General features: G+C 38.2%; 1 protein-coding gene and 1 pseudogene across 5 annotated transcripts in view; one reads left to right on the forward strand and one right to left on the reverse strand.

Moving 5' to 3' along the window:
* Nucleotides 1-1213: 1213 nt before the first annotated feature.
* Nucleotides 1214-25161, forward strand: part of SLC12A6 (solute carrier family 12 member 6) — a 109189-nt gene continuing 85241 nt past the window's right edge. For 2 of the 5 annotated variants that reach the window (XM_074235007.1, XM_074235006.1), the window contains exon 1: nucleotides 2769-24846. Coding sequence is in view for 2 of the 5 variants with exons in the window: in XM_074235003.1 (XP_074091104.1) it covers nucleotides 2459-2729 (271 nt within the window). In the remaining 3 variants the exon portion in view is untranslated. Of the gene's footprint in view, nucleotides 2730-2768; nucleotides 24847-25161 lie in introns of those variants that run through there. The other 3 variants (XM_074235004.1, XM_074235003.1, XM_074235008.1) reach the window with 3 other exon arrangements.
* LOC141521975 (cytoplasmic dynein 1 intermediate chain 2 pseudogene) lies at nucleotides 16021-18506 on the reverse strand (annotated as a pseudogene).

A 25161-nucleotide genomic window follows, 5' to 3' on the forward strand; every position in this document is an offset into this window, starting at 1 on the left:
CCCTAGATGACTCCAAGTCTAGGATTAAATGAAATTTTAACATCTGGGGGCAGCTAGGTGGCCCTGGAGTCAGTAGGATCTGAGTTCAATTGTGACCTCAGACACAATAATTACTTAGCTGTGTGACCTTGGGCAAATCACTTAACCCCATTGCCTTAAATAAATTTTTTTAAATGTTTAAAAAAAATTCTAAGATCTGTTCCAAACTCTCAAATCCTATGAGTCACTCATACATGAGATAATGGTGTAATGAAAACACATCCAATCCATTTTGGCATGTTACCTTGGACAAGTCACTTCATTTCTCAGGGTGTTTCCTTGCCTGCTGGACTAAATGATCTCAAATGATGTTTTCCTACTAAATCCTATGGATCTCACCCTACAGAAGCCAATCACTGAAAACTGGTATTATCAGAGAATCCAGGGATGGTCAGGCACACTGCTACTAGGAAAGAAGCATAGATTTAGAGCAAGAAGGAACCTTAAACACCATCTAGTTCAGTTCCTTCAGGGAAACTGAGGTCCAGGGGAGGTTAGTAAGTTGCCCAAAATTACAAATAAGTCCCAAGCAGAATTTGAACCCAAAGCCTCTGACCCCACAGTTAAACCTGGAAGGGACCTTAAAAACGACTAAGTTCAATAGTTTCATTTTACAGCTAAGGAAACTGCGACCCAGAGAGGTGGAAGGACTTGCCTAAGGTTCCTGGTGCTGGAGGAGGCTCTCCTCCAAGGTCTATAGTCACTCTTGTTTTAGGTTTTTTGGCAAGGCAATGGGTAAGTGGCTTGGCCAAGGCCACACAGCGGGGTGAGGTCCTCTCTCCACCGCCCCTCATTCCCCCCAGGTGCCCCCCACCCCGGCCCGGCACGGAGGGCGCAGCAGCCAGGGCGCGCCGGGGAGGCCCACAGCCCGCCAGCCTCGGCGATGGGCGCGGGGCGCGGGGCGCGGGGCGCGGGGCGCGGGGCGCGGGGCGCGGGGCGCGGGGCGCGGGGCGCGGGGCGCGGGGCGCGGGGCGCTTGCCGCCCTTCCCGAAGTTCCCCGCTGCCCCGCCGCCCCGCCGCCGTTCTAGCCCGGCCCGTTAACCTAGAACTGGAGCGGTTCCCGGGTGGGGGGCGGGGAGAGGGCGCTGAGGCTCGAGCTCAGAGGAGGAGCGCCCGCCAGGGCGGGGCGCCAGCAAGCACTGCGCACGCGCGCTGCCCTCCGCTCGGCTCCCCCGCGGCGCGTCGGACGCGTCGAGCCCCGCCCGCTCGGCCTTAATTTGCCGCGGCGGAACAGTTACCCGGCTAGTAAACAAGCGCTGCGCGCGCATCCCCCATCAGCTGGGCTCCTGTGATCTCAGCACCTGATAGAAAGATCCTCCTCCTGTTCCTCCCCCCTCCTCCTCTTCTTCCTCTTCTTCCTCCTCCTCTCCTCGGCCCTCCGCTCCATCCTCGCCTCTCTCTCGGAGCCGGGGGACAGCCTGCGTGGTCACCTCCTCCTCTGCCCGAGACCCGAAGAAGGGACACGGCGGCTCCCGCGCCCGCCGCAGCGAGGCCGGCGAGGGGCTGAGCCGTGCCAGGGCCCTGGTAGGGGGAGGAGGTCTCCCGGGAGAGGAAGGGGGCCCTGTCCTTGCGGCGGCAGAAGAGACCCTGTGAGTGGCCGAGGCGGCGGGCTCGGCGGATGCCAGGGGGCCGTCTCCCCGCCACGTCCTCGAGCCGCAGCCGGGGCCGGCTCTGTCCGCTAGCTTCTCTCCGGCAGCCCCCGGCGTGACCTGGCCGCAGGCTGCCCCCGTGCTGCCCCCTCTGGAATCCCTTGGCTCCTGGGCCCCCCCGGCTCTTCCTCTCCTCCTCCTCCTCCTCTCCCACCCATCTCCCTCGAAGTGGTGTGGGATCCTGTTCCCGTTATGCATGCGCACCTTTCTCACCAGATCCAAGTGGATTATCTGCCTCAAAAACGTCGGGTGTCCGCGCACGCGCCTCCGCCCTGCCAGACCTGTGGGGTATTCACCTGATACACAACAGGTGTCTGGGTGCGCAACTCCGGGGAACCAGACCCATGCTAAGTTCACCTGATAACGGTGGTCCGGCACGTTTCTTCCGCAACTAGAACCCTGGGATCCTCCCCGACAAACCACTACCTCAGCCTGACCCCGGGGGAGAGCGAGGGGGAGAAGGCTACCAGACTGGCCGCGAGCCTTCCACCGGAGGCCCCGGGAGCCCTTTGGCTAGCTCGCTCTCGCTGAAGGAGCCAAGTCCCGCACAATTGGCGTTCTCCCCCCCCAAGGGATCTGTGTATTTGGCTAGTGCTCTGGAACCGTTTTCTGATGAGCGATATTCTTTTGGTTGATTTGTGTTTGATTCAAAGGTTGAGTTTATTATTATTATTATTACTAACGTCAAGATTAAAAGTAATTTGCATAGGAGGAAGGCTTTTGGGGGATTTGGTTTGGTTTTGCTATTTTCTTGTTCTTTTTAAAACAAAATGCATCCTCCAGAAACCACCGCCAAGATGGCTTCAGTTCGGTTTATGGTGACACCGACAAAGATTGATGACATTCCGGGTCTGTCAGACACCAGCCCGGACCTGAGCTCTCGCTCCAGCTCCCGGGTGCGCTTTAGCTCCCGGGAAAGCGTGCCCGAAACCAGCCGCAGCGAGCCGATGAGTGAAATGTCCGGGGCCACCACCTCCCTGGCCACCGTAGCCGCGGATCCAGCCAGCGACCGGACCTCCAACCCCCGGGATGGGACCGAAGGTAAGTGAAAGAACAGCCGAGGAGAACGCGCCTGTGGCGCCCCCGCGCCCCCGCTCCCCCGCGGTGCTGCCACCAACTTCGGACAAATTTTCCTTCAAGTGGTATTGAAATGAGATTGATACTTAGTAACAGAATGGCTGTGAAGGAAATTTGGAGCTGGGAAGCTATTGGCTTCGTGGGCATAAGCCGCTGTTGTTCATGTAGCAAACTTTATTTTGAGCTTTTTCTCAAGTGATTGAAATGATGCTTCTGTTTTCTGCTTAAGAGAAGTTAGCTATTAGCTAGTTTTTCTTTTTTTTATCCTTAAAAGAATATTTGGTTGTGGCATTTCAGGAGCTTGTACTTGGCTTTAGAACCAATTAGATCATATTTTGGATTTTGGATCATATGTTGGTGCCTTTCTTCTAGAGGGTTCAGAACTTGATGATATAGTATAATATCATTTATCTAACAGCATCCTAAGTAGTTCTCATTTTCCAGAAAAGTGCTTCTACAAGGTCATGTTGAATGACAGATGACAGCCGTTATTGCACACTTCTAGACCACTGTTTCTCAAAGCAGAGAATTCTGAAGGAATTGTAGAAACTCATTTCCAAGTTGCCTCTCTTTCTCCCTTTAAATATTAGATAAACCTTAATGATTTTCATGCCTTCTCATAACAGTACACAGGCTATATCTAGCTGGTCCTTGACAGGTCTTCCTTTCTTCTTCCTAACATAATATTGCTTTTTAAAAAAAAATTATTCATAGAGGAAAGGAGTGAAGAAGGAAGTGAAAATGACATGTGTTTACATATAGTAGTGCTAAAAAAAAGTTAGAAAAGTTTGAGCACCACTGTGCTAGATAGCCCTGGGGTTTCCATTGTTTGTTGTGTATTGACCACATTAAAGCTTTCTGGTGAGGTTTCTTCTCCAAATTTCTTAAAGATAGTTACGTTTTTTTAAAAGCTCTTATTTTAAAAAAACATTTTACTGTAATTTCAATCATAGATACCAGCCACCCAGTCGAATTGTGTAAACTTCTGAAAGTGAAACTTTTAATTTTTCTGCGTCTAGAAATGTTACTCTGAACAAAAGGGAGAAACCAGAATGAATTTAGTTCTTAATTCTGTTCTTCTCTAAACAAGAAAAGGTTGGTTTATTTCAATCAAAGAATTTGCTTGCTTATCCTTCGTTAACTCAGCTTCTTCTTTGGGGTTATTAGAGACAGGGCTTGATAATTTTGAACTACAAAAATATAAGATTTATATACTATACACTGTTTGAAATCAGCTACCCAAAAAAGTTCAAATTATTAGTTTTTTAAAATGTAATTTGTATTGTTTCTTTGTCTTTATCTGTCATGTTGTATTTAGGTTTGTAGTCTAAATAAGGGAATTTGTGGGCTTATGAATTAATGATGCTCCAATAAAATTTGAATGTATCTTATAAAGGAAGTAAAATGCTGATGTACTATGTAGCAGAGTTTTGAATTACATTCCATATTATAGTTGCATCATAAAGTATAACTGGATATTTTTTCAGGAGTTTTTCATTCTTACAGAACTAGATCTTTTTCAGGATACTATTGTTATCACAGTTTTGAATATTCTTTAACAGGCTATAGGACATATGGTTGGTTTCGTATTATGGATGCAGAATTAGAAAAATTAATAAATGGCACACTTCAGTGTTAGTATGGAGTGGAAAGCTTAACTCTTTTTGATAATATTCCATTGTATTATCAATCATCAGATAAGAGGAATTACCTTACCTTGCTCATGACTTTGAAATGTTTGAAAAAATCAAATGATTAGATTTTTATTTTCTCCTTTTTTCCTAAACATTAGCTTTTCTATTTTCACCCAACAATTTTTTTATTTCATTCCTGCTTTATTGTGACAGTCACCCAGTAGAAATCTTTCTACTTACCTGAATGTCCTATATGTATTCTTCTGTGTTGGTAATGGAGTAAACACAGTAAACAATCTAACACTATGCTTGAGTCTGTAACTAGACTAAACTTGTTATAAAAGTCACCAAACATTTTTTTTAATTGCCCAGTGTATGCAGAGCACTGTGCTTGGTGCACGGGGGAAATGCAAAGTTTTTGTAAACCATGTTACTTTCCTCATGGAGTTTGTAATCTAGTAGGGGAATGTGATATCCACAATATCAATAATGCAAAGTAATGCATGATAGACTATCTGCTGTGGAGGGGGAGAGTCATCTTTGGAGTCAGGAACAATTGGTCTCAAGGCCCAGTTCTAACATATACTGGCTTTGTGAACTGAGGCAAGTTACTTAAACTTAAGTGTCTCAAGTAACTCTAAATTATAAGTTGAATGACACTTACAAATTTACACTGGAAAAGGGAATACTCCCTGTAGTTCTAAAGTTACAAATTAGAGCCTAAGCAACAACACATGATAAATACATAAAAATAGTGTAAATGAAAGACTATTGGAGGTCTTCCAGGAAGGAAAGGCAATTTAATAACCAGACTGTTCAGATATAGTATTTGAGTTGAGCTCATTTTTTACCAGGAGTCTTAGCAATTTCTGTGTCAGGAGATGTGTAGCATGCTTCAAAAGTAGTTATCTGGAATTATAGTTAGTTACTATATTGATCAAAATTTTTAAGTCTTTCAAAAATTTTTGCCTTTACATTGTTCTTGGTAAACTTCCAAATACTATATAAATGTAAACTGCTGTTTTCATTATTATCTCAATAACCCAACTTCACTCCATATCAACTAATATCTATTTAAATTTAGACTCCCTTTTTTAAAAAAAAATTGTGTGTTTTTCTCTACCCTTTTTACTTCCTGGATTCTTCCATTGCTCTGCATTTGTAGGATTCTGTCCCTTTCCCATAAATTTCACACTTTGTCAAAAGTTCTTTCTCCTTCGATAGAACTTTCTTGTCCACAGTACTAATTATTGGGAAGAACGACTCATTTATATTTATCTTATGAGCTTATTTTTGAGCTGAAGGCAAAAATTTTGATATTCATTCCTGTATCTTAATTTTCTTATTTGCTGTTATCCTTCTGAGAAGATGTTTTCAGTATCTTTGTTTTAAAGAATTAAATATAAATAATAATTAAATAATTGTATTCTCTTATGTTCCTATTTTAATTTAGTTGAGTAAACATTTATTAGTTTATGTTATATGCAAAGCACTGGGGATCAAAAAGAAATAGTTCCTGTGTTTTGTTGGGAATGCATCATATATGCAGATAAGAACATAAGGTCATTGGAGGTTGAAGAGAATGCTAACAACTGGTGAAATCAGGGAAGATTTTTAAACTTTAAAATAATACCAGTATTCTGAGAGGTAGGGATGAGTGTATTCCAGGCATGGGATTGGCTGGTGTGAGTGTCCAGAAGCAGGAGATAGAGTAACAAGGTCCAGGAATGGCTCTTAGTACACTTTAATTGAATATATTATTTGTGTAAGGGGCCCAGAGTGAAGTATAGATAGTAAGACAAACTGAATGGAGTCAGATTATGACTTTAAATGTCAGGCTAAGGAGTGTGTATTTTATTCCATAAACACCTGGCAACAAACTAAAGTATTTTGAGCAGAAAGTGATATGGTCAAACTTATCCCTTAGGAAGATTACAGATGGGGGTTGTTTGTAACTGTATGGTATATGAATTGGAGAGGACAAAGAAATGTAAACCGAGGAAACTAGCTGCAAATTAAAATAGTCCAGTCAAGATATGATGAAAGTTTAAATAAGAGAAGTGGCTGTGTGACAAAGGGATGATGCAAAGATGTTAATGAGGTAGAATCAACAAGACTTGGTAAATGATTTTATGTGACGGAAAAGAAAAAAATTGAGCTAATTCCAGGATTATGAACTAGGATTTGGGGGGATGGTGCTCCCAACCTGAAATAGGAATATCTGGAAGAAAGGCACATGCCTTAAAGGGACCCAAGTGTTGACCAGGAGATTTCTAGCATGTAATTGATTATGCATGAGTGGAGTAGAGTTAAAAGAGATAAGGACTGAATTTTAGGCAATTTTGGAATTAACTGCATAGAAATGATCTTTAAACTCATGGTAGCTAATGAGATCTCCAAGGAGGTGATAGTAAAGGTAGATAGCAAGAGTCCAGGATAAACACCAAGAGGAAAAAGAGGAGATGGATTATGAAAAAAGTAAAAAAGCCTGAGCAAGAGTAGCTAGATAGTTAGGATAGGAGAGAGCTCTGTTATGGAAATGAAGACAAGAGTGGACAGATCTCTCTACTAGGAGTCTAGGAGTAAAAAAAAAAAAGGAAAGACATGGAATGATGTAGCTTGAGGGAATTTCTGGATCAATCGAGGATTTTTTTCACATTTGTGTTAATGGTATAGAGATTGAAGATGAATAAGAGAGATAATGCCAAATTTTCCTGAAAATAAGACCTAATGTGAATTTTTAAATATAAGCCCCACCCTAAAAATAAGTCCAGTCAAGATCATCAGACAGACAAATGCATTTATATATCCATGGCAACAGACAACAGATGTATTGAATTATAAAATGACAATATTCATATATAATTAAATGTAAATAATGTTATTGACATTAATACCTAAAATAAGTGATAATATTAATTATAATTATTTGTAAATACTCAAGCTTATGCCTTTGGATGAGAGGTGAACACCTATGTAAACAGATGAAACTGGAAACATTGCCTAATGACCAGAGTACAGACACAATGCAGGATGTCCAGATGGAAATAAAACTCCACCTCTAATCAACACTAAGGGCAATAACTTTGAACATGTTTCAGGCATTTAGGTTATTGAAACCAAGAAAGCCTGGTGCACACAAGCAGTTATAAAGGAAGTGGGTCAATTTAATGCTACCACTTGTTTTGCCAGGTAGCCAAAGAATTCTGCTAGTCTGGGACTCAGTCAACACTCACCTTGCTAAAGTCATGAAGAATTTCCTTGCAGAGAGAATAATAGATCAAATAATCAATGACTACATTGAAAATAGAATGGAGAGAAATCAGTGTGGAAAGTTTGTGAAGCTGAGTCTGCAAAAACTCATGTAAGAGGGATAAAATCACTGACATCTGTGTTGCAAGGCACTTTGAGCCATGGACAAGAAATGCTCATTTAAGGGAACTCTATTGCAAAGTCCAATGGTTCTACAAGAAATGGAGGTGTAAAAAATTCAGACCAGAATTCAGGGTTTGGAGAATTGAGATGATGTTCCAGAAGAAGATGACATGACTGTATTTGAATAAATGTAGGTGTTTTTGTACGTGAATAAATGTAGATTGTTGTACATGAAAAAAAGATATAAGCCCTAATGTGTCTTTTGGAGCAAAAATTAATATGAGACTTGATCTTGTTTTGGTAATAAGATGAGCTGCTGGAGGAGATGGAAGAGCTTGGGATTCAAGACTCAGTATTCAGGTTCTCTTCTTTAGGCAGAAGCAACTGATAGGTAGAGATTTAAGGAGTTTTGAAGTACTGAGTGGGGAAGATGAGAAAACTCACCTTGGATTTCTTCCTGTTTTCTCAAAGTAAGAGGAGAGGACTTATTTCTCAGTTTTCTCAATTTTTCAGAAGCAGTATGGCTTCTGACCTCACCAACTTAATTAGAACAACTCTGTCTAAAGTTAATAGTGATCTCTTAATCTAGTGTTTTCTGAGTTTTCCTCCTTCTTGACCTCTCTGTAGCATATGACAGTGTCAACTACTCACTTCTGGATACACTCTTTCTAGACATGATATTGTTATATTGTTCTCTTCATTCTCCTCTGGTTCTTTTCAATTTGCATTACTTGATTTTTATCCATGTGCCATCCCCTAATTTTAGGTGTCCCCTGACCTCTCTGTAGCTTCCTTTCAGTTCTCTTCCTCCCTGCTTCTCTCTCCCCCACTCCTTCTCCCCCCCCCCCCCGCCTCCTGGTCTCTTATTGAGCTCCAATCATATCAGTTGCAATTTTCATTTTTTTAAGGTTTTTTGCAAGGCAAATGGATTTAAGTGGCTTGCCCAAAGCCACACAGCTAGGTAATATTATTAAGTGTCCAAGGCCGTATTTGAACGCAGGTATCCCTGACTCCAGGGCCGGTGCTCTATCCACTGTACCACCTAGCCACCCAACCAGTTGCAGTTTTCAACTGGACCTATAGGCACCTCATACTCAACATGACCAAAATAGACAAGTAATAGAAATACAGGTATATATGTTTCCCAAAACCCTCCTGAATAACTTTCCTATTTCCATGGAAGTTACAACTATTCTACTCTCAAGGACTCTCCCTTACCTTCTATGCCAAATTTTCTTGTTTCTTTCTCTGGATCACTCTTCTCTAATCCCTTCTCACTATTCACATGCTAATTCCATAGTTCTAACCTCTATCACCTTTTTTACTTGGACTATTTTGATAACCTCCTAATTGGTCTCCTTGCTTTCAGTGTCTCCTCTCTTTCTGTCTGATCTATACTCCATATAACCATTTAAGTGATGGCACTAAATAGTACAGGAAGCTCCAATTGTTTCTTGGATCAGTTTTAATGATTAATATCTATAGTGTTCATTGTGTTCCAGGCAGTGCACTGAGAAAGTTTTATAAACATGATATTTTTTTTTTAATCATAAAACACCTGGGAAGTAGGTTCTATTATTATTCTCACTTTACAGATGAGGAAACTGAGGCAAACAGAGGTTTTTAAATGAGTTGCTCAGTTTCAGACAAGAATATGAGGCCAGATTTAAACTCAGGTCAGTCCTGATGCTCTAATCACTGTACCATCTAGCTACCCAAATACAAATTCCTATATTTAAAGCACTTCACCATCTAGTCCAGTCTACCTTTCCAGACTTATTGTAACCTTTCCTCCAAACATTCTGCAGACCAGTCTTGCCATTTCCTACAGGACATTCTACCTCCTGTTTCTATACCTTTCTTAAATTAGATTTTTTTTCAATGACAGTCTGCCTTATCTAGTCCCACTTCCTTCTTTACTGAATTAAGAAAGAAAAGATTATGGAAAGTTAACTCTCATGATCAGATTATAAAAGAAGTCAATACAGACAATGAGGAAAGAATAGGAGAAATTGGTACACACTAATCTGAAGTGGACAAATGAGGAAAGAATTCACATCTACACAACTGAGTATTAGAAATACATTTTGCTTAACGAAACAGAAGAGAGGAAAAAGTGAGGGGAAGGGTTATTGGAATAAGATAGAAGGGTTTTGAAATAAGATTGTTTTGGTTAGGACTAATCTTTCCTTTACTCTCTTATTCTAAGGATGTACAAAAATATTACCACAAACTCTGGTAGCAACATGAGAGGGTGCTCATTTCACTCTGCATCACTTTAAGTCTTCTCAGGCTTCTCTAAAACCATTGCCTTCATCATTTCTTTCAGTACAGTAATATCCTGTCACACTCAATAAATTATAACTTTTACAACCAATGCTGGTGATATTTCTAATACCCAATTATGTGTATGTGTAATGATTTTCTTTATTTGTTTACTTCAGATTAGCATGTCACCAGTTTCTCCTATTCTTTCCTCATTGTCTTGACTTCTACTTTTATACTCTGATAATGTGAAGTAATTTTACATAACCTTTCCCTCCCTTTTTCTCCTCTTATATATCCTTTTCTTTTCCTTTTCCATTCTTCTTTTAAGATAATCAAAATATAACAGAACTACTCCCACATTCTTTAATTATACTCCTATGACCCTTTGTGATGATACAGAGAGCTGAAGGAATATATTCCCTCTTTAGTGTTTTAACAGTTTTTTGTTTCTCTTTGATTCCAAGTGCTTGTTATTAAGAGTTTCTGTGCAGCTCTACTCTTTTACATAATGAATATGTAGAGTCCTCTTGTTTATTTAAAGGTTCATTCCCCCCCCCCCAGAATTATATTCGGTTTATTTGGATAAGTTATTCTTGGTTAAACCACTTCCTTTGCTTCTAGACTATTAAATTCCCAGCTCTCCTCTCCTTTGTTGTGCTAAATTTTATATGATTCTGACTGTGACTCTTTGAAACTTAAATTCTTTCTTTCTATTTACAGCAATTTTTTTTTTCCTGACTTGGAAGCTCCAAATTTTAGCTATAATGTTTCTGGGAGTTTTTATTTTAAGGTTTCCTACCTGAGGTGATTTCTGCTTGGCCCTCTGGTTCCAAAAGATCTGGGCAGTTTTATGAGTTCTTGAAATATGATGTCTAGGTTCTTGGGGAGGATGGTGGGGGGGGGGCAATGACTTACTGGCCATTGATTTTTTTATAAGGTAAGTGACTTTTTTTCCTATTTTTTCCCATTATTTATTTTTCAAATTATATATAAAGATAATTTTTCAGTATTCGTTTCTGTAAAGTTTTCTCCCCAACATTTTCCTCTCCCACTATAGATAGCAAACAATCTAGTATAGATTATACTTGCACAATTGTGTTATACATATTTCTATATTAGTCATGCTATGAAAGAAGAATCAGAACAAAAAAACTATAAGAAGGGAAAAAGCAAAAATCAAATTGAAAAAGGTGAAAATAGTATGCTTTGATCTGCATTCAGATTCCATAGCTCTTTCTTTGAATGTGGGTGGCATTTTCCATTGCAGGTCTTTTAGACTTGTTCTTGATAAGGTCTTTTAGAATTGCCCTTAATGGCTTCATTGCTGAGAAGAGCCAAGGCCATCATGGCACAATGCTTCTATTAAGGTGAATAATATTCTCTTGGTTCTTCTCACTTCACTCAGCATAAGGTCATATAAATCTTTCTAGGTTTTTCTGAAATCTGCCTGCTCATTTCTTTTAGAGCAATAATTTTCCCACCACAAAAAGAGTTGCTATGAATATTCTTATACATGTTCTTTCCCTTTTTTGTGATCTCTATGGGTATGCCTAATTAGTGGCACTGCTAGATCAAAGGTTATATACAGATTTATTGCTTTGGGGGCTTAGTAATCAATTGATTCTTAAATTAACCCTCTGCAATCAGTTTTCCAGGTTAGCCATTTCTACTATGAAATATCTTAGGTTTTCTTCTTTCAGTCTTTTGACTTTTTTTTTATTTTTGTGTCTTATAGCTAGCTTCATTATATTCTTCTCAGTACATTCTAATTTTTAGGGGATCTCTTGACTAAGGTTTTTTTTTTATCATAAGGATTTAATTCACATAATCATTTCTTCCCTATTTCCTACTTCTTTCTATTTTTATCTCTAGCAACCTCATTTATAAACATTTTAAACTTTTTTTTTTCAAACTCTTTTAGGAATTTGAATATGACTTGTGCTCAAACTGTGTTTTTCTTTGAGGTTGCCTATGGATGTTTTGGAGTTCTCTTTTTTTTCTGAGTTTCTGTCTTAAGTGACCTTGTCACCAAAGTAGCTGGTGCTTTATCCACTGCGCCACCTAGCCGCCCCCAAAGTAGCTTTTTAATAGTGAAATTCTTTTTTTCTGTTTGCTCATTCTTCCAGACTACTTCTTGACTTTGGACTTCCATTAGTTCTCTGCATACTTCTAGGAATGTCTGGACTGATCTATTGTCCTCTTAAATTCCTATTGTCATTTTCTTAAGGGTGTTCTAATCCAGGCTAGGAAAGCTTAGGCAGGCTGGAGAAATGGCAAATTTTCAGGGTTCCCAAAAGAGCCTAGTTTAAGACAAATTCTGATCACTGCCTTCATGGTCTTAGCTCTACAAGTTCCTAATCTGGGTTTAGATCTGAGCTATAGACCTGTCAACCTGTGTTGGTTGGGTTTGAAGCTACAGTAAACTGCTTATTGGATTCATCTATCATCCAGCTAAAAGCCCTGCAGGGTCAGAGTTAAAGAACTCTGACCTTTGGTCTAGAATTCCTGACCTGACCATTACATTGCAGACTTCAGACCACTCTGATGTTAGAGGTCAGAGACACACAGCTGCTGCTTACTCCTTGCTCAGTAAGCAGTCTAGGACCTACAACCACTTTTTACTCTGGAATGCTACCTATTATGTATATATTCCCCAACGCATATATTCTGTTTCCATGAGTTGGAACTGAATTTCATTTTCCTTAAGTGAAGTGATAGAGAAGTGAAGAAGATAAATGAAGATAATGTCAGTCTCTACCTCAGTTATTGTGAGGATCAAATGAGGTAATTCATTAAAAAGAAGTTTACAAACTTTGGAAGTTCTATGTAAATGTCAGCTGTCATTCTTATTAGCTATCTCTCCCCATCTCTTGTCCAAGGATAATTCACTCTTAATAAAATTTTTCTCTTACATTTAATGCCCTGATTATTGTGAATATGAAAAAGACCCTGGTTGGTTTATTAAAGTGAATAACTATTAAGATACAAGTTCATCATTATTAGACTCACTGAAATCATCTTCAGAACTTTTAGTAGCAGATCAGATGCTAAGAAGTACACCCATTTAATTTCTTCCAGTAGGTTTCTAGATTTTGAAAACTTTTTATGCCAGTGTTTGTATACTCTGTATGACAACATTTATTGAAAATATTGTTTTTTATGGATCAATGTTATGTCTTGGTGGTTTGAGACAAGAATTATGTCTTTAATGTTACAGTTCTAATCCAACTTATTTTCTTTTGTTCTCATGGATATTTTAAGATTCATATTGGTAGCAAAGGGATTTTTTATTATTGTCATTTTATTAATTAGTCCAAATTGGTAATTTTTTAATATTAGAAAATCTTGAGGAAACTCTTTTTACTAACAGAATATCAGCATCTATTCTGGAATTTAACAGCTGAGGAGGTTAAATGACTTGCCTGGAGATAAGACTTGAATTCAAATTTTTCTAACTCGGTGTTGTTTATTATGTGATGCCCAATGTATCTCATTAATTTACTGAATAAAACTGATGCCTACACAGGTAGATGATTTGCCCCAAAATCTTACAACTAGTTAATCAGAACAATTACTTGAAATATGCGAAATGTTATTGTTAAATAACTGTTTTGCTGCTGTCCTTTATTAGTGAATTATGCCTCTACAAAGGGCAGTTATATGAGTATTTTTTTAATTGATCTGGTACCTTCTCAGCATGTTTACAATCTATATAGTTTACAATCTATATAGTTAATTTTAGGTGCAAACTAGTTTTGCAATAGGTTTTTTCAGTATAATTTTTTTGTCTGTTTTAGTAGTTATTAGAGCCCTTTGATTTCTGACATCATAAGCAGGAGGACAATCAAATCTTTGGATTTTGTGGTAGAAATTTTTGTGATTCATATATGGAAAAAACCCTGGTACTTTAATCTTTTTTTTTCTTTTTGGTTTTTGCAAGGTAATGGGATTAAGTGACTTGCCCAAGGTCACACAGCTAGGTAATTATCAGGTGTCTGAGATCAAATTTGAACCATGTAGGTGTATTAGCTAAGTTACATAACAATGATGGCTCTTAACTTTTTTCTCTTTAGGTATCCTTTCAATTTTATTACTTATGTTTAACTGAGCTATTCACCATTCCTTTCCACCTCAGTTTATAATCCCTCTCTTCTCAGCAACAATGGCTAAGAACAGATTTATTGCCTCTCATTAAAGTTATATTTGAGATTTATCTTCCCAAGTTAATGCTTCCTAAGGGAGGGTGTTTCCCATACCAATAGTAAGACAGCTTACAATATCAGAATTAGGATGCTGTCACAACAATTAGGCTTTAAATAAGAATTTATTCTTTAGAAAATCTCAATCCACGATTTAGATCTGGATTAGAAATAATGCAAATGCCTTAATATCCACCTAGAACTTTACTCCCACATTTTGTCCATCTCACATCATTCAGATGCATTCTGCTGCTATCTTCACCTTCTTTCCTGTCTCACTTGAACAAGGTGGGCCTTCTTACCAAGGAAAACCTCTCTATATGCATAAGTAAATCCATAACATTCCATCTTCTCCAACCAATCAGTTATTCCCATTCTTCCACCTATCTTCAATCTCTTCTTATCTACTAGTTGCTTTCTCTCTACTTACAAACATGGCCACCTCTTCTATGTCCTCAAAAGTTGTCATTTGATAGGTTCTTTTCCTGCCTAGTTTCCTATCTCTTCCTTTTTTGTGATTTTCTTTGGGGGGGGGGGTGTTGCAAGGCAGTGGGGTTAAATGACTTGCCCAAAGTCACACAGTTAAGTAATTATTAAGTGTCTGAGTTCAAATTTGAACTCAGGTTCTTCTGACTCCAGGTGCAGTGCTCTATCCACTGTGCCATCTAGCTGCCCCTGTGAATATTTTCTCTGAGAAGGCTATCTGAGAACTGGGTACTTCTTCCTTTCCCTACCTCTCCTTAGTGTGGCTTCCAACATCATCATTCAACTGTAACTGCTCTCTTCAAGGTCATCAGTGATCTCTTTAACTGCTGAATCTAATCTAAACTTTTTTCTCTCTAGATTTTCTTTACACTGCTCTCTTCTGGTTCTCTTTGTACTTCTCAGTCAACCACTTCTAAGTCTCCTTTTCTTGGATCTTTAAGTCATACAACTATGAGTATCTCCCAAAACTGTTCTGGACTCTCTTCCCTTTTATCTCTGTACTATTTCACTTAGTAAAATCTTCAGTTATTTCATCATCAGTCGTCATACTTTCAATTACTATTTCTATGCATTTGATTCTCAGATCTACTTATCTAGTACTAATTCTCTCCTCACCTCCAGCTTGCATCTCCAACTTTCTCCTGGACATCTTGAGCTAGATGTCCTGTAAATATCTTATATTTAGCATATTCAAAAGCCAACTTTTTTTTCTTTTTCTTTCTTTTTTCTTTCTTTTTTTTTTTTTAGGTTTTGCAAGGCAAATGGTGTTAAGTGGCTTGCCCAAGGCCACACAGCTAGGTAATTATTGTCTGAGGCCAGATTTGAACTCAGGTACTCCTGATTCCAGGGCTGGTGCTCTATCCACTGCTTCACCTAGCCACCCCACAAAAACCAACTTTTTAATCTTTCCCTCCAAATTCTTTTCTATTCCTAATTTCCATTATCTCTTTGTTGACACTCAGATGTTATCCTCAGTGGGAACTGAGTGAACCACACTGACTCCATCTCAGTTCTGGAGCTAGCTCCATTTCCTTTCTTTTTTTTTTTAGGTTTTTTTTTTTTTTGCAAGGCAAATGGGGTTAAGTGGCTTGCCCAAGGCCGCACACAGCTAGGTAATTATTAAGTGTCTTAGACCCGATTTGAATCCAGGTACTCCTGACTCCAAGGCCAGTGCTTTATCCACTATGCCACCTAGCCGCCCCCCCATTTCCTTTCTTTTTTTTTTTTTTTAGATTTGACATAGACTGCTTCTTTTATCTATAGCCATAGCTATCACTACTTTAAAGAAGCACAGTTATGAAAAAAGACAGAATAGATGAAATTTGAGTGGGTACATGCATTTTAATGGTTAACAGTAAAGATGTTCTTACATTTTAGTAGTCAGAGATTAACTTTAACTTGTGTTTACTTGGAGAAATGATTATTGAAAAATATGTGGAATTTATGCAGTGTACACCTTTCATAAATAACTGTATACTGTTGAGGTTGAAAAAAGTTCAAGATACTAACATAGCAAATATATGCCTGTGTAAGTATTCAGAAAAAAATTGCATATTGCAAAAGTCATTTGTATTAAAAATTACACAAATTCAATAACAATATGAATATAAAAAGTGACACTGCAAAAATTTTCTGCATTAAAGAGCTATGCATGTTTTAAGTACATAGTTTAATTCACAAGATCACCTTTCAATTCCCTTTAGATAGAAGCATGCTATGAGTTTTAATTTCTACTTAGAATCAGTTCCCAAACCACCATGAACATAAAGCCCATTTAAGCAGGTATATGAATGGCAGCTTCCTCCTCAGCATCAGCTCGGTTTGCATTAATTTCTGCTAGTGTTCGCCCAAATCGAGCCCATTCATCATTGCGAGGAACGGCGATTTGCTGTCCCACGTCATATATAACTATCTGTCCTTCAGAATCACCTCCAGCAATCTCTCAGAATGTGTCCATCTCACACGATTAAGAGCAGGACTACCCTCCACAGAAATGCTTGCAGTCGGCACCTCTGTGTCATTGTTGAGATTCCACAGATCCAGTCTCCCCATGCCATCCACACAGGCAAACAGGGCAGGATGGGTTGGTGACCACATCACATCATAAACATAATCTGAATTGTCTTCAAATGAGTATAAAGGTTTATTATTCTTGGTTGTCCAAAGTTTCACTGTCCAGTCAAATGAGGAAGTGACAAAAAGATGTGAGAAATCTACAGCTCCAACTGCTGCATGGCAATGAATACCAGTTATTGGTCCTTGGTGTCCTTCAAACATCTCACTGATTCCTGCTTTACTGCCATGGCGACATGCTGTGTATACAGAGCCTTCTTCACTTCCAACAACAAAGTTGTTGACATCTCCAACAGGAAAGGACATAGAAGTGACAGCTACAGCTTTGGACTGCTTATGAACCAACTCCATACTATCCTGTGGATGGGAAAGCATGTCCAAACTCCATGAGCAAATTTTTCCATCAGTAGAGATGCTAATCAAATTGTGAGCATTTTGGGTTCCAACTACATTCACACAATAAACAGGATGCGTATGTGCAGCAGCTGAAAGTGGGGTTCTCTGAACCGGGGTTCTTTTATTGCTTCAATTATCCCACAATACAATTTGGCCAGAATACATACCACCAACAACCAGATTGGGATGAAATTTTGCAAATGTAGCCAACATTACAGCAGACTGGCAGTGAAACACATACTCTGGGGTAGTTTTTTGTATTTCATATTCCACACGAGGGCCACCCCATCAGGCTCATGAGGAGCATCTTCATTGTTGTTATAGGAGGCCACAAGCAATTCTGGGTACTGAGATGACCAATCCAGACAACTAAAAACACGATGTTTAGACCAATGTTCATCAAAAAACTGTCTATTTAAGGACAGTTTAGCACCTGCTTGAATTTCTCCTTCTTTATCTTCCAAATCTCTCCCGCTGTAGTCAAAGAAGATGTTAATCTGCTCAGAAAGAGCTCTTTCTACAATTCTTGTGGAATGATCAAAGAAACTTAGAAATTCTTCAGAGTGCAGGATCTGTTGTTTTTTCTCTTCAGTAAGCTCATGAGGGGGAACTTCTTCATCATCCTTCTTTAAAGTTTTCTCTTCTTCAGGTTCAATGGGTGGCTTGGGGGTTACAACATCATCATCTTCTTCTTCATCTTCCTTTGGTTGTGCCATAACTGGCGTCTGAGTCTCCTTTGTGTATGTGACAATTTCTCGGGGAGGAAAGTCAACTTGTGTAATTTTAGCCATACCAAGTTTAATAGGTCCTTGTCTAGATCCCCCCGCGCCATCTCCAGAGTCTTGGCTTCCAGCCTCACTTGGAGTACTCACAGATTTGGAGGATGGAGACATAGGAGGAGGGACCAGAGGAGATTCTGGTGTTAGCCCCATGCTCTGCAGCAATGCTTCTGCTTCTCTCCTCTTTTTTTCAAGGTCAGATTCTTCCTGTACTGGAACAACTGCTTCTTTCTTCTGATCAGTTTCCTTTTTCTTTCTTTCTTCTTCCATTTTCTTCTTCTCTGATTTGAGCTAAACGTTGCTTCTTTCGCTCCAATTCAGCCTTCAATTCACTTTTGTCTGACATGGTTGTGATCTTAACCAAAAGAGGAATCTATTGAAACTGTAGCAGGTGAAGTGAGCTCCCAGGATGGAAACAAAACAGATGGAAAAGAAAGGAGTATACTCTGTGTAGAATGACAAAACCCCTGCTTTTGAGTGGTTTGGGGGCACTCAGAGACTGGTGCGGGGGCGGCCCGGGGCATGACGATCCTCCCGGAACCGGGTCTTGGGCCTCGGTGGGCGCCGGCTGCTCGGCTTCCCTGACTGCACAAAGAGCTTCCTTTCTTTCCTATTATAGTCTAATCCAAATTTTGTCTTGTGAAACAATTTTATTCAATTATGGGAATTGGAAGAAAACATTATTATATTGTTTGATCTAGCCCTGCATGGCTGGGAAATTGAACCAGCTCTGGGAAGTTTTCTCATAATTGAACATATTCAGAAAACATATTTATTATCTGAAAACTGGCCCCATATTGATCAATCAGTTATTGTTTCGTGTTCCTTTGATTGTTCACATGTACTTGGAAGGAATAGTATTTTTTTCTTAATTCAGGGAAGTATACCTATTTGCTCTCCTTTTCCCAACTTGGAAAGTCCTTAATCTTTCTTTCAATTAGAAATCATATTACCTACTCTACTTTTTACTTAATTGACTTTTTATGATTGCTTTTATTATTAAAAATATGTCTCCCCCTGTTTGGGGTACAGGCCTAAACTGAGGAGGTCTGGCCCCACTTTTGGGGGCAGTTAGCATGCATTGTTTAATAAGTCGATGTGCTCAAATCTTTTTTCTTCAGTCATTTCATCTTTCATCAGCCACATCACTTTCACCCCTCCTCTCACACTGCCACCAACCTAATCCAGATCCTCGTCAACTCTCATCTAGACAACTGTAATAATCTACTGGGTGATTTTCTTGTCTCAAGTCTTATTTCCACTCCAGTCTTTTCTCCACTTGACTGTCAAATTGATCTTCATAAAATGAGCATCTGATCATATCCCCTCTATTCTATAAACTTCGGTGATTAAATCATACCCAACACAGGATCAATTATAAAATCCTTTTTGGCTTTTTAAAACCCCTCATAATTTGACCTCTTCCTAACTTTACAGTCTTCTTAAACCTTCCTCCTTCCACATACTCTGTGATTCAGCAACACTGACCTCTGTGCTAGTCCATTCCATCTCCCATCTCTAGGCATTTTCCCTGGTAATGATAATGTAGTGATTTGCCATTTCTTTTTCCAGTTCATTTTACAGATGAGGAAACTGAGGCAGACAGAGTTAAGCAACTTGACTAGAGTCACACAGCTAGTAATTGTCTGAGGCCAGATAGAAGATGAGTCTTCCTGACTCCAGACCCAGCACTCTGTCCACTATGTCCACCTAGCTTTATCTATTTTATATTACTCCCAAATTTGAATGCTTTTTGTCTCTTGAACACATCTACATTTTTCTGTTTCTATACCTTTTGTTCATGCTTGCTAACCTTAGAATCTTCTCTCTTCCATCTTTGCTAGAATCGAACCTCTGCTCATTCTTTAAAAGTAAATCAAATGCCACTGAAAATGTCAATGGTAACTAATTTACACTCATTTTTCTTTATAGCCCATCTGTCATATTATTTCTCTGACTTATATATTATTTAATATGATGGTTATCTATGAATTTCTCATAACTTTACCAAAAACAGTCTCCATGAAGGTAAGATCCCTGTTTCTTTCACAGGTCTTTCTCATTGGAAAGTTAGCTAAACAGAATAAACCTAAAAGGGCAAAAAAAATGAGTCCTTTCCCCTAAACATTGCATAGATGTTCAAAGGTTTTGGGGGTATGTTAGATATTTAAAAATAAATTTTAGGGGCTGCTAGGTGGTGCAATGGATAAAGTACCAGCCCTGGAGTCAGGAGTACCTGGGTTCAAAATTGGTCTCAGACACTTAATAATTACCTAGCTGTGTGGCCTTGGGCAAGCCACTCAAACCCCATTTGCCTTGCAAAAATAAATAAATAAATAAATTTTAGCTTATTTATTGAAAAAAGACTAAGGCAGTCATTGAATGGTATTTACTTTTTTCAACTTTTTGAGTACATGTCTTTTTCTTTAAAAATGAGAGGAGTGGACCAGATAGAATGAAACCTTCATTTCTACTTTGTCTCTATGAGCCTATGATCCTATATATTATTTGGAGAATTTCTTATTTGTTGTTTTATATTTATCCTAATTTTTTTCATACCTACTCTGGTGTTAATAGATCATTCAATAAAAACATACAGTAAAGACAAAATATATCTTACTATATACAGCTTTTAATCTACAATAATGATGTACCTTAATTACATTAATGCACATGTCTAACATTACAATTAAAAAATAAACAAGACTTCTAGGATTATTTAATAATAAAGTAATTCCCAGTTTTTCTTTGTATATAGATCAGGCACCTCCAAAATATAAGATCTTGTGTTCATTTAAAGGAAAACATTCATTGTGTAAATGAAGACACATAAATTGAGTATATGGACAGCCTCAAAGCAAGCTGACAGAATATTCAGCTTCGGTAGGCACCAAATCCTAATGGCAAACGAAAAAACTTTACTTGAAAATAAATTTTAAAAAACTAAGTTAAGTGCATATTGTAAAACACTTTAAGTGGTACTTGTTTTTTTTTTTTTTTACCACATTTGTTATATTGAAATAGATAAGGCATGTTTGCCAAATTCGGCATTCATCTTTAGTTGCTGCTGGTATAATGTGTTTCAAAAAAATGTGTACATTATGAAAAACTTGAAAAAACTCATTAATGAAAAATATTTTAGGAATTATGTAATTATGTACAGTTTCAATGTATAAATTGAGAAGCAAGATTTTTTTCCTGTTAAATTGGTAACTATCTTACTGAATGTTTTTACTTGGCACTAAGCCAAGTCTTTTGTTTCCTGCATTGTATTATTTTATTCTCTTCTTTAATTTTGTGTACAAAATGCATTAAAGCTTAAAATGAAAACATTTCATGAATAGAAAGTAATTCTATATTTTAAAAACCAAGAACTAATTAAATTCATATCTGAACTAAGAGAAAAAATAACATACTAGTAATAAAAGAAAAAACATTTCATGAATACAGGAACTGTTTGCTGAATGCTTTAGTTCAGATGTTTCAGAAGGCTGCTATATGTTTTATAGGGAATCTGGGGGAAATATTACATAACAGAAGGGTCTATATCGATTTAAATGAAAACCAAAAACAAATGAAACTGAGGGATATCTTTAGACTGAAGTTGTTTTGTTAAAGAGGAACTCCTCACTATTGTTAAGAAAACTCCCTTTCCTTCATCTTTCCACAAACTTGCAATCTTCAAGAGGCTCATTTTCTAACATGTCATCATCTTCCTTCCTGCTCAAGAACTTGTCCAAGTAACTGGTATAAGTGTTTTCCTTCTCAATTTGTTTATCCTTTCTTACTTTCACAGCAAAACCCATTTATCAAAAAAAACATTGCTCCCCACCACTTACAAATTGGCTATCCCAAGATAATTGGTACGATGCTTCTGGTCCAAATCTGCTAATCCTCTTTCCTATTTTTCCCCAGCTTATTGACTTTGTTATCAAACGCTAAAGTTCTGGTTGAACTCTGATCTGTCATTTAGTTTATCCACATTATCAGTAGACTCATTTTGTGAGTTGAATTTTTTGCTCTAAAGAAATTTAAAGACAAATCCTTGATTCTTCTACCTTTATCAACCAGTTGCTGTGATGCTTCCTCAAGAGCTATTTAAGCTTTAGTCAATCCATTCCTTTAATATTTTAATATGTATTTCTTATCAGATTTTCCTTTGCTTTGCTCTTTCCAGTTAGAAAGATCTATAATATGTTTGTGGGGCAGCCACGTAGCATAGTGGATAAAAGCACCAAGCCTGGAGGCAGGAAAACCTAGGTTCAAATTTGACCTCAGATACTAGCAGTGTGATCCTCTGTCTTAGTTTCTTCATCTATCAAATGAGCTACAGAAGGAAATGGCAAACTACTCTAGTATCTTTGTCAAGAAAACTCTAAATTGGGTCACAAAGAGTTGGTCACAACGGAAATGACAAGATAGGAACAATAAGTTTGTGCTCATAGTAATATTTTGCTGAACTCTCCAAACTAAGTTAACTAGATATACCTTATTTTGTAGTTAAAGTGTTGTGTTGTACACTATATAATCTGTACAGTGCCTGCTATGTTGTGGTTGTTAACAGTAAGTCATTATTTAGCTACTTTTATTCTAAAATTAATGTTCACTCAAATTAAAATTAATGCAAACTCATTCGCTTTAAGGGGGAATTCATAAAATGTTTTTGTTTCCTAGGGATAGGTGAGGTAAATAAGAGAACAAATGTAGTTTTTTTTAATTCTCATTACTTTGCATTTTACTTTTTAAGAAATATGTCCTTAGTTTTGATAGTGTTACATAACAGTAGCTTATTACCATAAACTTTTATTGCTGTGTTTCCTAGCTTCCTGTTTTTGGTGCAGCAAATATTTTAGAAAAGGGGTCTCAAATGTCATGTTTCAGTACACAGGCTGATTGTTTGCAGCATCTGAGAGGAATTTTAGCTTCTGTGTTAGTATTGTGCTACTCTTTGTCAGTAGGGGATAAGTTCAGGGATCATATTACTATTATATTATCATATATTACTATTATGATATTATATCATATTACTCAACTATTTTGCCTTTTTAGCACTACCCTGGTTCTCATGAATATACACACACACACACACACACACACACACAAACAAACACACCAGTGTTCCCTCTGTTAACACAGATGGGAAATCCCTCATGCCTTGGGGTGTATATATTTATAGATACATATCCATATGTATGTGTATATACTTGCATGTATATTTATTTGTATTTATATTTACATACTGTATATTCATACATACACACATATAGAGAAAGAATGTGTATGAGTCTGAGTTGCTGTTCAAAAATAATCTGGTAGCCAACTTTCTGAGAATAGGTTAAGCTGTTCTGTTACTAGACTTGTATTCAAGGCCTTTCCAGTTTGCCTAGGCTTATGTTCTATTGGCATGACCTTAGAAAACCTCAGGCCATGGCACAGTGAAATGTTTACCAGAATGGCATGGAATGAAGAGGAAAATAACCAGCTCACTCAGCGATTAGATAATGTAAGGAGTAGGTCTGACCAATGGTACCTGATTCAAGCCATTTCACTCCCTCATCACCTCCAGGGTCAAATAGAAAATTGTCTGGTTTTTAAGACTCTGTATACCCTGGCCTCTCCTACCCTACCAATCTTTTTACACCTCACTCCCTTCTTTGTACTCTGGGATCCAACACACTGAGCTCCTGGCTGTCCTGGAAGAGGACATTCCATCTCCTGACTCTAGGCGTTTCCACTGGCTCTCCTCCATGTCTAAAACACACTCTCCTTCTTTTATTTCCCCCACCTGGCTTTCCCAGCTTCTTCAAGTTTTAGCTAGAATACCCAACTCTCCTTAATCTCTGTACCTTCCCTATGAGATTCCATCAGTTATCCCTCCATCTCTTGATTGTATAGAGTTGTTTGCATGCTTTCTTCTCTGTTAAGGTAGTGTTCTTGAGAGCAGGATCTGTTCCTCCCTCTTGCCCCGCACAATGCCTGGCACACAGGAGGCCCTTTAATATGTGCTTGTTGATTTAAGTTGTCTTCCTCCCTGCCAAGCATTTGAGAGAGAGACCCTTGGCTTGTGTTCTTAGAAAAACTTGGGGAGACTGGGTTCTTTCCATTACTAGGGTGGGAACAATTGCAAAAAAATTTCCTGTGAATTGTATATATAAGGAAAAATCTCATCAGAAATAAATATATTTTATGTTATGCCATATATATTTTATACCATATATTATATCTATTTATGATAGTTGACATTCACTATGGTTTGGGGTAGTAATTTTAGTTTGTCTTGTTTTCTGGATTGAGGCCAACAGCTTCTTTTCAAGACTGGATGTCTCCAAACCTGTTCCTCTTCCTCTTCATTATTTTTGTCAATTGATCCTATCTGATATTTACTACTACTCTCCAATACAGTAAACTTTGCTATTATTTTTAACTCTTCCCACTTCCTTGCCTTTCATATTCCAATCAGCCACCAAGATTGTTTCTACAATATCTCATGTATTTGTCCCCTCCATTCTTTTCCCACTACCACTCTGGTAGAAAGCCTCCATTTCTATTTACAAGTAATATTCCACATCTAAACTCTTTAACTACCTTTGTTTCCCCAGTTATCACAGGGAGGAACAAAAACAAAACAGACTTAGTTCATATTACATAGTTCATATTACTCCCATGCTTAAAACTCTTCCAGCTCTTTATTGCTTACCAAGTCTCTGGCATTCAAGGCTTTCCAAGGTCTGGGTTCACCCTACATTTTTAGCCTTGTTTCTGATGATGGAGAAATTTTGAGCAATAATTTACATTAAAACTTTTTTTTTTTTTTTTTAGGATTTTTCAAGGCAAATAGCATTAAGTGGCTTGCCCAAGACCACACAGCTAGGTAATTATTGAGTGTCTGAGGCCAGGTTTGAACTCAGGTACTCCTGACTCCAGGGTCAGTGCTCTATCCATTGCACCACCTAGCCACCTCATAAATTGAAACTTTTAAGAGCGTGCTAATAGGCAAATTAAGTGTAAACAAATAAAATGTATGGTTAGTCTACTTTAAGATTGAATACAAAAACTGTTCTAAGTTAATGAATGAGTTAATTAAAAATCTATATGTTAAAGCATTTATATCTAAGATTTATGGCTTAGTTTGCCATTCTTTTAATAGCTAATTCAATTGAATGTAATTAAATATCATCTCTTTAAA

This window comes from Macrotis lagotis, chromosome 4 (genome assembly GCF_037893015.1).
Source record: "Macrotis lagotis isolate mMagLag1 chromosome 4, bilby.v1.9.chrom.fasta, whole genome shotgun sequence".
Taxonomy (NCBI): Eukaryota; Metazoa; Chordata; class Mammalia; order Peramelemorphia; family Peramelidae; genus Macrotis; species Macrotis lagotis.